The 14782-nt window shown below is 34.1% G+C and overlaps 1 protein-coding gene across 21 annotated transcripts in view; it reads right to left on the bottom strand.

Annotated features, from left to right (window-relative positions):
• Positions 1-4372: 4372 nt before the first annotated feature.
• LOC136039286 (uncharacterized) overlaps positions 4373-14782 on the bottom strand; it is a 287308-nt gene continuing 276898 nt past the window's right edge. For all 21 annotated transcript variants that reach the window (XR_010620405.1, XR_010620404.1, XR_010620410.1 and 18 more), the window contains 3 exons: positions 14529-14669; positions 11751-11933; positions 4373-4750 (listed from right to left, as the gene is read on the bottom strand). Coding sequence is in view for 11 of the 21 variants with exons in the window: in XM_065722877.1 (XP_065578949.1) it covers positions 4581-4750; positions 11751-11933; positions 14529-14669 (494 nt within the window). In the remaining 10 variants the exon portion in view is untranslated. The remainder of the gene's footprint in view (positions 4751-11750; positions 11934-14528; positions 14670-14782) is intronic.

The following is a 14782-nucleotide window of genomic DNA, read 5'->3' as shown; positions in this document are numbered from 1 at the left end:
ACGTTTGTCTTTACTTTCTTGATTTCACTATACACCTCAGTTCCACTGAGCGCTACTGTACCTTTGTTGGGGCAATCATCAAGAAGAGAGGCTTTCTCCTGGGGGTAACGGCTGAAAAAATAGTACAAATGGAGGTTAGAAATGCATTAGAGTCACTAGACCCAAGTATTTTTCCATTATCGTCAGATATCTTGACACTGGTTTTCGAAACATTTCCACTCATCGCTTTGACCGGGGGATGCCACTTTGTTCAGTGTTGAGCAGGGGATCAACTTTTTCACGACCATACTTGAATTTTGCATTTCTGACCATGTTAAATATTAGGTTTCTTTTGGTTGCTCCTTGATTTCCCTTGCCGCTCGAGTAAAGGCGGCTGTGTTCACGGATCAGGGCCTTAATAGTGGGGGTGATCAATGGTTTGTCGTATTCACTTTTAATCACAGTCTTTGCTCGAAATATCTCGAGGTACTTGGAGTACAATTTTTCACTGAAAGTACACACCCTTTGCTCAAGAGAAACGTCCGTTGAAACCTCTGGGAAGTCATATTCGGCAATCCAGCGGCCATATTCACGGATTGCAGAGTCAGTTATTGGTCTAGTAGTGATCCCTGAAAGCCTGGGTTTTCTCACAGAACTCTTGGCTTTGACAATACGGCATAGTGATCAGACTAGCCGACTGGTTCAAGCAATGTCAATGGGTGATATAGGTCCTCAGTGTTTGTAAGAATCAGATCGAGGGTACTGCCAGACAAGTGAGTGGGAATGTTCACAGTGTAATTAAGACAAAGACAGGGGGCTAGCCAAGCTTTCTTTGTCTGGTTAAAATCACCAGAAACTATAAAATCAGGACTGCTATATCGGCTTCGAAGTGTAACAATTGTCGTTTGGCGGTAGAAAACTAGGTCACATCTGTTTTGTACGCTTTCGGGGTAATATACCGATTCTGTTATCACACATGAGAAACGACGAAACAAGCCCGCGATTTTGCACATTACCCTTATCATGATCTGGATTCGTGAGTTCAAGTAGGAGTTTACACGAAATGTCTTTTCTCACATAGATTCCTACACCACCACCGAGCCTGTTGTCACCTCAACTATTTTGAGTACTTAGAAATGAGTACTCAATTAGAAATGTTTTGACAAAGGACAATTGGCATGGTTTGTCAGTAGTACCAAAATTGTACACCCTGTACGCCTTTTCCTTTTATTTTTCCCTGCCCGGTATCCACGTTTCCTTCGTGTAGGTTTGTTTCCACTTGTGGACGATGCGCCATCTGTGAATTCTTCTAACCACGTGTGTCTTTGCTCTTCATTTCATTTTGTCAGGCACTTATTTTCGTTTTCGGATGTCTTCTAGCCATCCATATCTTCGCTCTTCGTTTTCATTTTTGACACATTTTGGATTTCAATTACTTCAGACAATTTAGCAATGACCTATGCTTTAGCTGCCCGTATTGGTGTTGTCGTAATTTGTTGTCCAGGTTGTCCATTTCTACATCTTATCACAACTGATAGTTCAGGTATTGGATCCACAGAGTCAGCATTTATAGTAGCTGCAACTACAAATTTCGATTTTTGGGCCTTTCAAAAGACATTATGTTATACAAATAATTGATGCATTGGAAACTAATGCATGACGTCATATAAGAAAATTATAATATGATGTCATTAGAAATGTCTATATGATGTACTAATATAGTACATTTGATCATTTGCTAGAATCAAAATTAAGGCTGTAAAACGATTTCCTCAGACTTCTGACATATGTAGATCGTTTTTTATGCGAGAGGTAACACTTAAGTGATGTATTACACAGTACATGACCTCATTTGCAAAAACCAAAATTAAAGATCTTAAAGAACTTTTTTAGACTTCTGGCCTATCTGGATCATTTTTTTATGCAAGAATATCCTAAGAGACCAATTTTCCCGAAACAATATGGAGCCGTTTTCAAGAACATACATAAATATATAGACAATTATTGCTCACTTATAAAGATAGTATATAGATACTGTTTCAGGACCCTTACTTTAGCTCCGATAAACAAAAATTTCAAAAAAATTATGGAAACTTTGAAAAATCTTGAGAAAATTAGCTGTGATGAATAGTATTAAAGCTATTTTTTCACTCACCTATTAAAATACGTCTCTATGAAAATTTTTAAAGGTAGATAAGTTCTTCCCAAGTATTATCCTTTCCACTTTTTTTCTAGCAAAAAAGTTTTAATAACAATTTTGAAAAATTTATTTTCGTTCCTTCTAGAGAGTCCTTGGTCAGGCCATAATGCACATATTTTCCCACATTTTTATATCTTTATCATGGATTTTTCTGGCAGCACCTGAGATGATTATGGGAGAAATTACTTTCCGGTGCTTTTTAAGCTTAATACCTTTTTAAGAAACAGTTTAAAATATTACAAACTTACAAGAAATATTTCAGTAAAGACAGAAGAAGGCGAATTTAAAACCATGGATACAACCATAAATTTTTGGATTAAATTTCATGGATTAAAACCATATATACGGCTGTTTTTCAACAGATTCTATTTAAGTAGCAGGATATCCTCTTTCCTCTCCAATGAAAAGATAAGTGACTCAGAAAAAAAAACACTTAAAACGTTTCTTATGGAATTTTTTATCTCTGTGCCAAAGACAACAAAGAAATCAAGCAACAAAAGAAAGCATTAAGAAAAATTTGCCCAGAATACAGAAATACTGACGAAAAGTGGAGCTTAAAGAAAATCTTAGGAACATAACTTTATGTCGGAAAATAGTTTTAATTGATTTTTACTGCAAGCAGCTTAAAAGAAACAAGATGTGAAAATTTTTTATTTTTAAAAAGTCTTTTATTATTAAGAGAGAAATAGTTCAAAGCAAAACTCTTGATTTTTGAATTGTAGCAGGAAGCATGTCAATTTTGGGGAATCTTTTTCCAAATTAATTGAACTTTCTGGATTATAGCCAAAGCTCTTCTCTTTACCACACGGATTGGTAAAAGAATTCGTCAAATTTACCAGCCAGGGAATACAAATAGCAAGAAATTGAATATTTGGTGGCGGTTATTTTTTCACCAATAATTAGTATATGCTGATCAAGGTCGTGCCCAGAGTAGGGGGGGATATGTGGTTAAAACCCCTCCCCCTCCAAAGAAACAACGAAAACATTTTGATGCATTTTCTAAAAAGAAAATTTTGCACCTCTCACCCACGAAAAAAATATTCCCTCAAACGAAAATCCAGTCTACAGCCTTAATACTGTACCTTGCGTGGGTTTGCCTTTGGGAAAGCAGCAAGAACCAATAAAATATAAGTTAATAAAGTATTGACTGACGGCCTCATTTGAAATGAACATCTTTGTCAAAAATTTTTTATCGCGGCCAGAAGAAGCTAAAGCTTTGACAAAATGATCCAACATTCTCACTTTAGTTTTAACTTCATAAACCACCAAAATATTGCCAGGTCCCACCCAATCGGATCTATCAAGATGAATTTTTTTTGTGATTGTTAAGGGAGAAAAGACCAAATTAAATCCATACATTTTTTAGTTTGGGCTTTCCAAGGAAAGAAAAGGGCAATATTAAAACTTGAAATAGACATTTTAATATTCCCCAAAATATTATAAATTGAATATTGCTAATTGTATAGTAAGATTGGTTAATATACAGGTTAGCAGCTTCCGATAAATTTGTGATTTTTACCCCCCTCCCCCTGGTCAAAAAGGTTTATAGATGCTAATGAAAAGTCAACGATTATTTTCCTTGAATAAATGTATCTATTATGATGAAACTTTTGGAGGGATGACGGGTAATAAACCGGTGGGACCTGCATACCTTTGGAAAAAATGGCTCTGAAGCATCAGAGATGATATATACGAGAACAACGATTGAAGATCAGATGAGCCATCACTAAACAGCCGACTTACGCCGTTCAATGTGCTTGCTGTTCATTTGAGCCAAATCATGGGTGCCATTCCAGCAAATCCTTTGACTCGGAATATCAATCAGTGTGTCAACCACTTATCACCTTTTTCACTGGGGCATCCAGTATCATACCAGTGAAAAAAATGAACTAAATGAAACGTGCCATTATGATTATGGTCAGTTTAGACCTCTTCCTGCCTATTCATAATAGGAATTTCTGTCTAAAAATTAGCCTCATCGATGCTAACGATGATCCAAAAAATATTATAAATTCAATTATTAATGTGAACCTAATGAAAACAAATTTACTTCAGCTTTTATTTGACTGCCTATTGGAATTTGCTTGTGATGTGTTTTTTTCTTTTCTTTCAACTTTTGTGTTGGATTAAAATCTTTTTTGAATGGTAAGTTATCGTGAATTAATGATAAAGTATAATTAAAATAAACAAAAATATAGGATACACATATATTTATTGTGAAAACATCATTTCTCATTCTTCAAAAATAAACCCAAATCATTAAAACCAACAATAAAATTGACATTAACTTAACAGTTTGAGCGGATTAACGCGCTTCAGAAAAGTATCCTAGTATTGGACCTGCAGCTCTACAGTGGAATGCTGCAGTGAATAGATAAGGCAGTATTTTCTTAGTGACATATCACGCCGTTTTGGGATGTGGGCTCTTAAAGAAGAAAATGAGGAAAACTGTGTAAACTATAAACCCAAAAGTTATGGCTCCAAGAGCATACATAAAAACATTCAGTTCGGGATGCCGAAACCGATTCTTTTGTAACCAGTCCAATACTTCGGTCTCGTTCAAAAGATCACCTGAAAATATAAAATAGATAACTTTGTTGCAAGGCTGAATTGCTGTCTTAATAAATAAAAAAAGATACAGTTGGTGCACAATATCGTAGTTCAAACCATTTTTCTTGTTTTTCTAGCCGACGTATGTTCTTTGTTGTACAAGCCAAGAGACTGTAAGTTCCATATGTAGGGGTTTTTGGACAAGACGTTTCTAATAGCGTACTTTGTGTTTCGATCTGACACTATTTTTAGGATTTATAGTTTAGCGTATTTCTTAGTACAGGGCACCATCGTCTCTTACTAGGTTGCCAGCTACCGCTGTAACCCAGATTATTTATCGAATTTTATAAATTGCATTAGAAATACAGCGTGTTTGAACCAAAATTCAAAAGCAGTCAATTAAGTGATGCATTTGATCATTGAAGTTTCATCTTAGTTCGACCTGGTCTTTGAGACAAAAATAATAATGTAAATGAAATATAATATAAACTAAAAACAAATCTTCAGGGGGACTGATGTCTAGCTGAGTGATAACTGGAGAAAATTTCAAATGCTAAATAGCATTAAACCATACGCACATCAAGCAGACAAAGAAAAAGAAGTAGACTTTGTCTTTTATTTGTTAAAGATATATTTGTAAATTTTTAATACATATACAATAAATTTGATTTTTTATCAAATCCAAGAGCTTGTCGTAAAATGTTGGAAAAGGGCTCTTTCAAATGAAATTTGCGAGTTCTGGTGCCCTTTTACAATTAGATGCAATACGGAGCATTTTTCCAGGACCCTTTCCTTTCCTTTCCAACCCTAATTTCATGGCGGCAATGCATGATTTGATATAGACAGTCAAAATAGCTATTATAATGGGAAAAAATGAAATATACGAAACTGTTGATGAAATTAAAAAAAAATAAAAAAGTGACAAACAACAGTGAAACTCAAAACGAATAAGCCTACTTTGTAATTTAGGAGGGCTTCTGCCCCCTTTAACTCCTCCCCCACCCTTTAAGCTATGTTTTATCTTTCTTAAATTAATACTTCAAGAACAAATACTCCAACGCCAGAGCAATGGAATAAGAAGTTACCTTGACAATAATATACTTTTAAAATGCTGGGAGGGGGTATTCAAATTTTCCTTGGGCCAAAAAATTCAGATTAAGAGCCTTGAAAGATAATCAGTTGAGTAAAGCATACATAATTATAAATTTCCTGTTCTCCTATATAAAATGGTTTCAGCGAAGAACTAGCTGTACTTTAGCGCAAGAAGTAGCCCCAGTTATATATGATAGTTTCTGTTAAAGGATAAACGCTGTTTTCTGCACAAGAAATTTTCTTTATAATCTAGAAAAAAACATTACATTGAATTCAAATATTCTGTCAGTTTTTTTTTTTTTTTTGGTCAACCACAGTTTTTACTTAATATTTTTTAGGTGAAATCTTGGTGTTTTTATCTTTTAATTGTTCACTGAAGTTTTCTACCGTAGTTTTCTGCTAAATTCACAGATATAACTTTTTTAATTTTTAATAATTTTTAAGGGTTATTTATTTTTTACTTTTTTATATATTTATTTTTATTGATTTTTTTAACACCTAATACATAAAAGAGAGTTTCGTAGTAACAATCGACGGTGGAAGGATACTTTTTGAAATCTATTCCCCAAAGTTGCATTAGAACCAGATAATTTAGTTCTTCAACCCCCTTCCCTCTTCTTCAGGATCAATATGACTCTTTAAACAAGATACAAACTAAAAACTCTCTACTATAGTAATGAACAATGTTGTAATTTTAAATTCCAGTTACCTTGTTTCTGATGACAGAACTGTATGATAGTTACATGGCATGTTCAAATCATTCCATTTTTTTCAACATTATGAGTCAACCAGGATTACTATATTTTAATTCAACATACAGTTTAAATATAACTTTACTAAGTACACCTAGAGATCATCGCCTACATTTTTTCTTTGAACGGATTTGTCCTACACTATATTCAGTTTGGCTAACGTTTTAAGGTGTATCCCTTCATCTCACTCATTTTAATATTTTGAAAATAACCACTACTGCTAACAACAACTCACTGCAGCATCAAGCCACCTGAGGTCAAAACAGCGACGCGCGCTGTGCTGCCGTAGGAGGAACCACCTAAGGTTTTATTTCGGGAACAATGCCTTTGGAATCAAAATTGTTTTTGTTATATCTTGAATATAATACTCAAGGCCGTATTCAGGGGCAGTAGGGAGTGTGAGGCCTCCTCCAGAGGAGAAAAGGAAGACTGTTTTCCTACATTAGTAATTAATATAGATCAGTACTTGAATGAGGCCTTAACCCTATTCATCCATACAATTACATAGGTCAAACAGCATAGCCATACACAATCAACCATAAAGAATAATCCATGGACAGGCAGTCGTGTCATAAGTAAGTATAAGTCGTCATTTACCAAATATTAAAAACAGTAAGAAAAGACAAATAATTCAGAGGCAACAACCCAACACAAGGGCTAATCAGGAGAATAGACACTTGCCTATAGGGTTTCGGCACTTTAAATTCCCTACCCAGGCAAGTGGCGTGCCTACCATAAATTCCCTATGGTATCCCCATGCTGGGTATCACCCCCAAAATATATGCCTATGAAAAAAACAAATGTAGAATAACCAAGTAACACCAAAACAAGCTTATCATACCTTGGTTCTGGCCCTCGTATATTTATGTTACGACTTCAAAATTTATATTAACACTTCACAATTATTAAAAATTTTCCACTATATTAAATTTTCTCTATTGATGTACATGTTACCTAGATAAAAATCAAGAAAATGAATGCAAAATAAGACCATTTGAAAATACAATATATTAAAAATCCTCCGGAAATCCACTGTCAAAAATTAAGGACATGCCAAACTCAGTAACAAAGAAAATCAAATCAACCAAAGATTTCGCTAAGTATTTGAAGATAATTCTTTCGGTATTTATTTAAAAGTTGGTTATAATGAAAACTAGTTTTTTAAATTGCCAAGTTAATTAATTTGCAGAAAAACCTCTTAAAATCAATTTTTGGCTTAAAATTTTACATCTATTTTTAAAATCAATTTGATTACTATAAATCCTTGCATATCTGAGAAACTGTGAGCAAAATGCTGAATATGTGATATTTGAGTGTATATTACTTTCAGGGAACGGGATATTAATCACTTCTAAATCGAAATCATCCGTTTTATTACACATTTTAAAACCTAATTTATTGTTATCAGAAATATTAATATTCAAATCTAAGAATAGATCTTCTGTACCAGTGCCATGACTAGGTTCAAGAGTAAGCTCTGATGGATATATATTTTTAGAAATATCAATAAATTCCTTACAATTTAAAACCAAAATATCATTTAAATATCTTTTATTATTGGACAAAACATATTTTAAATTATTTGGATTATTCTTATCCATCATATATTTATATTCGAGTTGACTTAAAAACAAGTCAGCTATAAATGGGCTGGCATTCCCCACCCCCATGGGAATTCCCACGATTTGCTTGTACAAATTACCATTAAATCTTATATTAGTATTATATAAAAAACATTCTAATAAATCAAAAATAATATCTAAGCTGTAACATCTTGAGCTAACTGTAGTCTAAAAGCAGTTTGTCCATATAGCTTTTTTATTATAAGTGTCTATTTTTAAGAAATTCTCACTAGATAAGAGAAAGATTTCTTGATAACCGTTCTTAAATTATCTAACACTACATTAAGTGATAAATTAGTATACATTGTCGCAAAATCGAAAGACTCAATTCTTTCAGCTGAAACCATTGTTAAAGAGTCTATCACCTGCAGTGAATTATTAACAATCCAGTATGGATTAAAATTTGAAATTTTTTTAATACCAGAGCAATAGGTTTTAAGTTTATTTATAATTTCCCTTAAAATTAAAGAGAGGTCAGTAGCAGCAATGCGGGTTGGACATCTAACTGCTCCAGCAATAAACCGTGGTTTAGGGGGATTCTTATGAAATTTTACAGTCCAATATAGGAAAGGGAATTTTTTATCATTGTCATTAATTCTAATATTAAATTTTTTTAAAAGCATTTCTTCAATTGTTCAATTAAATTCTCATCCTCTAAATTCACCTTTTCGTAAACATTAGTTGTGCATAACTCCCTTGTTAAGACATCACAATACAGCTTCTGACAAATTATTGCAAAATTATTATTAGCTTTATCCACCGGCACAATTACAAATTCATTCTGTAGAGTAGCAAATGCTTGTTTTATCCTAGTATTATAAAATAATGCTTTAGTGTTACTATTTTTATGGCACTTGATATTAACCAAGTGACATATAGCAATCGCAAATTCTGTCGGTCTGTCGGTTCCGGTTTTGCTACTTTAGGCACTTTCAGGTAAGCTAGGACGATGATATTTGGCATGTGTATCAGGGATCAGACGAGATTAAATTAGAAATAGTCTTTTTCCCGATTTGACCATCTGGGGGGCCCGTTAATTCGGAAAAGATAGAAAAATTGAAATTTTTTTAACTTACGAACAGTTGATAGGACCTCAGTGAAATTTGAGGTTTGGGAAGATATTGTGTGTCAGAGCTGTTATTTTAAATCCCGACCGGATCTCTTAACGTTGGGGGGGCAGTTGGGAGGGGGAAACCTAAAACTTGGAAAACACTTAGAGTGGAGGGATCGGGATGAAACTTGGTGGGAAAAATAAGCACAAGTCCTAGATACATGATTGACATAACCGGGACGGATCCGTTCTCTTAGGGGTAGTTGGGGTGGGGGGTAATCCCGAAAAATTAGAAAAAATGAGGTATTTTTAACTTACGAACAGGTGATCGGATCTCAATGAAATTTGATATTTAGAAGGATATCGTGCCTCTGAGCTCTTATTTTAAATCCTGAACTGATCTGGTGACATTGGGGGAGAGTTGGGAGGGGGAAACCTACAACTTGGAAAACACTTAGAGTGGAGGGATCGGGATGAGGCTTGGTGGGAAAAATAAGCACAAGTCCTAGATACATGATTGATATAACCGGAATGGATCCACTCTCTTTGGGGTAGTTGGGGGGAGGGGTTAATTCTGAAAAATTAGAAAAAATGAGGTATTTTTAACTTACGAACGGGTGATCGGATCTCAAAGAAATTCGATATTTAGAAGGATATCGTGTCTCAGAGCTCTTATTTTAAATCCCGACCGGATCTGGTGACATGGGGGGTGAGGAGTTGGGAGGGCGAAACCTAAAACTTTGAAAACACTTAGAGTGGAGGGATCGGGATGAAACTTGGTGGTAAAAATAAGCATAAGTCCTAGATACATGATTGACATAACTGGAATGGATCCGATTTCTTTGGGGTAGTTGGGGGGGGCTAATTCTGAAAAATTAGAAAAAATGACGTATTTTTAACTTACGAACGGGTGATCGGATCTCAATGAAATTTGATATTTAGAAGGATATCGTGTCTCAAAGCTCTTACTTTAAGTCCCGACCGGATCTGGTGACTTAGGGGGGACTTTGGGGTGGAGGAACCTAAAATTATGGAAAACGCTTAGATTGGAGGGATCGGGATGAAACTTGGTGGGAAAAATAAGCAGAAGTCTTAGATACGTGATTTACATAATTGGAACGGATCCGCTCTATTGGGGGGGAGAGCTAATCATGGAAAATTAGAAAAAATGACGTATTTTTTACTTACGAAGGAGTGATCGGATCTTCATGAAACTTCATATTTAGAAGGACCTCGTGACTCAGATCTCTTATTTTAAATCTCAAACCGGATCCAGCGTAATTGGGAGGGGGGCAGTTGAGGGGAACCGGAAATCTTAGAAAATACTTAAAGCGGTGAGATCAGGATGAAAATGGATGGAAAGAATAAAAACATAATCGGACCGGATCTGCTCTCTTTGGTGAAGTTGGAGGGGCGGTAATTTTGAAAATTGAGGTATTTGTAACTTACAAAAGGGTGACCAGATCTGAATGAAATTTGATATTTAGATGGGTCTTGCGTTTTAAGCTCTAATTTTAAATTCCGACCAGAACCTGCGACATTGGGGGGAGTTGGAGGGGGAAACCGGAATTCTTGGCGTGAAAATTGGGGTATTTTTATTTTACGAATAGGTGATCAGATCTTAATGAAATTTGATATTTAGAAGGAATTCATGTCGCAGAGCTCTTATTTCAAATTCCGACCAGATCTTTTGACATTGGGGGAGTTCGAGGGGGAAATCTTGGAAAACACTTGGAGTGGAGGAATCGGGATGAAGCTTGGTGGATAGAATAAGCAAATGTCCTTGATACGTGATTGACGGAATCGTACTAGATTCGCTCTCTTTGGGGGAGTTAGGGGGAGGGGTTCAGTGATTTGGCAAGTTTGGTGCTTCTGGACGTGCTAGGACGATGAAAATTGGTAGGCGTGTCAGGGAGCTGCACAAATTGACTTGATAAAGTCGTTTTACAAAATTCGACCATCTGGGGGGCTAAAGGGAGAGGAAAAATTAGAAAAAATTAGGTATTTATAACTAACGAGTGGGTGATCGGATCTTAATGAATTTTTATATTTAGAAGAACATCGTGACTCAGAGATCTTATTTTGAATCCTGACCGGCATTAAGCCTCTTATTTTCCTTTTAAATCAATCTATTGATTCATAGAACTTTGCTAGAGCTCATAAAATATTATCTGTTGGCTCTTAGCTCTTCTTGCCTCGTCACAAGTGCCATATGAGCTCTTAGCTCTTGTTTAAACTAGCATATATTTTATTTTGCATTCTACTAATAATTAACTTCTTCCAACTTTGAAAACTCTCTTTATTTTGATTCTCTTTCTTACACCGCTTATCAATGAATAAATCAAAATCATTTTCTAAGCTATCAAGAATACTCGATGGTTTCAAATGATGGAAAAGACGGAAATTAGCCCCTTTATTCATTATAGTTTGACAGCTTTTTACAATTTATACGAACTCAAAACTAGATTAAACTGTTGGTAAGGCGTTACACAAACAAAGCTTACCTCTATAAATAGATGGAAATTTCTTTCTAAAGTAAACTAATGCAGGTAATTTTGAGACTCCATATTTTTTGGCGTATCTTGGATCTTTGATCTTAACAAAGGTAATGTCCAGATTATCTGCTTCATCATCAATATTTTCTAGCTCTTGCAATGCTTCTACGCACCTCTGACAATTGTTGTCATCTGAAAAGGAAAATTGATTTTAACACCAAAAAAGATTCATAAATAAAAAAGTTATCGCCTAGGATAGGACGATAATTCTCCCAAACTTCCTGTGAAATAAATTTTCATACAGTCATTACTTTAGAAAAATCTTAGAGTTGAATAATAATATTTAAGTTGAATAATCACTGTGTTTTAGACCATTACTTAAAAGGTTTTAGCTCGCGATGAAAGTCAGGGTGGTTAGATTTATATCTTTAGATTAAGTTGAATTTTTAATCAAATAGACACAGAAAAGTTATTAGTTTTTCAATAAGAAGTGAAGGATGATATTTAAACATAGTCATTTATAATATATTTTTTGCATATAAATAAAAAATTAACAAAAATAATAAAAATAATGATAATTAGATATATTTCAAAATATCATTAAACGAAACTGAATCATGAAAATAATAAACATTTAAACACATACTATTTAAAACATTTACTTATCATATGATATACATTTAATGCTTATATATACTTTTAAAAAATACATATCTATAATTTAGATTTGACAAATAAAAAACTTTTATTTTCAAAAGAAATTAAATAGAAATATTAAGGCAAGAAATATACAGAAGAACTTAAGTGTGATGGCACTAGACACATAAGGTTTAAATCGGCTTTGCTAATCTCTGTTTTGTGGCCCTTCAGCCAGGAAGTGCAATTCCTTAAACGAAAAATTTCCTTAAACGAAAATTCCTTAAACGAAAAACTGCTTCTACGCACCTCTGACAATTGTTGTTATCTGAAAAGGAAAATCGATTTCAACACCAAAAAAGATTCATAAATAAAAAAGTTGTTTTTTATTCATAAGTAAAAAAGGCGAAAACTTTTTTATTTATGAATCTTTTTTGGTGTAGGCTATTATCAAATCACGCTGCGGCATTTGGAGGGGATGTGTTTATGTTACTTTTTTTGTTATTAAATAAAATATAAGAAATTGGAAACCTAACTTTTTGGAAAAAAGTATTGTTTGGTGCTGTGCTAAAATGAGCGTGAGACCTTTGGCATAGCGTTGTTAGACATGTTGAGTTAGCTAATGTAATCAATTTTTTTAAGCTAATTGCTAATTGCTAATTGGCTAAAAAGTAGTTGCTTTTTAGGCTAATGAGCTTAGAAATATTTCCTCCGTTTTGGGGGCCGTATGTTGGGGGCAAGCCATCCTGTGGTTCCGCACACCCTTCTTGCTTTTCTTCCCCAGATTTTTCCAGATACCCATTTCTAGAGCTGGGTCGACTCTGGCTAAGCTTGCAGTTTCAAGCCACTACCCCCAGCCCCAAACCAAATAACCGGCCACGCCGAGAATCGAGCCTGTGCCCTTTGGACAAATGATTCTCGACCCAGTGCGCCAACCACCTAGCCAGGATGGCTTCTACTGAGCAACTTATAATATACATGAGGGAGCTACCCTCTGTTTGACTCCAAATCTTGGTGTAAAATTTTGACTAGTGTTTTCATGAAACTGTTATAGACGATACAAAATTTTGTCCTTGAGTGACTGCAAGTGATTTTTTTTACCGGTTGTCTTCCTGAACTGTTTAACTAAAAACTTGCTTCTACTATTTAAAACACAAAAAGATCAATAAGCTCTTTCATTCTCTGACCACTTTTTGAAAAAAGAACACATTTTCAAATACATTTTTCTTGCGTAAGAACATTTCTTTTTAAAGCATTGAAAGGAACTGGCACATCGAAATCTAAGCTATGGAAAGCTAAGCATAGACAAGCTATGGAATTTCTTAAATGGGAATATCAAAAATAGTAATTTAAACGGACTTAAAAGGCTGAATAATTTGTTTTTTAAATATGATTTCAATGATTTATGTAATCGGACGCATAGTTGATAAATTAAATTGATATTAAATCATTGCAAGCGGTGTATTATTTTTATTGAAATGTGTTAAGGAAGAAGTTGAGTGTAAAGTTTTAAACGTGTGGTAGCAGGGTATATGATGCTGTAGTTCTGTTTTGTTTTTACACCCTTTCTGAGCTTTATGTTAAAATATTTTTTGTTTTGTTGTTTATTTTATTTGTTTGGTTATCCCTCCTCCATATCACGCTGCGGCATTTGGAGGGGATGTGTTTATGTTACTTTTTTTCAATAATGTTATTAAATAAAATATAAGAAATTGGAAACCTAACTTTTTGGAAAAAAAGTATTGTTTGGTGTTGTGCTAAAATGAGCTTGAGACCTTTGGCATAGCGTTGTTAGACATGTTGAGTTAGCTAAAGTAATCAATTTTTTAAATCTAATTGCTAATTGCTAATTGGCTAAAAAGCAGTTGCTTTTTAGGTGAATTAGCTTAAAAATATTTCCTATGTTTTCCCAAAACTACGCATACTTTTTAACGCAAAAAAAATTGAACGATTAGAATTAAACTTAATAATTTTAGATATTTGTAGTCCCGCTAAAAATCAAATCACAGAAAAATTGTGAAAATTCCTATTTTCTAAGGTTTCTTTTATTATCAGCACAGGCCATTCTCCACCCACAGTCCGTTGCGGCTATCTTTTTGATAACAAAACACATTATGTTGAATTCCGAAAATTCGATGAATTTTAACTTACAAAAATAAACTGCAACAAAATCATTTTCATCAAGAAGTTTGTCGAGCATTTTTCTATTTACTTCTTCAATTTCGTCCTTAATTTCGAAGACATCCTGTGATGTTAACCAAGTTAGCACACGATTTTCATCAAGAAGATCTCCTAAAAAAAAAACAAAAAACCAAACAAATGCTTTTAATTGATAGATTGGCTGAAAATGTGTCCATTAGATTATTTAAGTTGAAACTAGAGGGTAAAAGTAGAAAGAACAATGA

The sequence above is a fragment of the Artemia franciscana genome, chromosome 19 (genome assembly GCF_032884065.1).
Source record: "Artemia franciscana chromosome 19, ASM3288406v1, whole genome shotgun sequence".
NCBI classification, from domain to species: Eukaryota; Metazoa; Arthropoda; class Branchiopoda; order Anostraca; family Artemiidae; genus Artemia; species Artemia franciscana.
The sequence above is the reverse complement of the archived record's forward strand: the minus strand, read 5'-3'. Positions and strand labels throughout refer to the sequence as shown.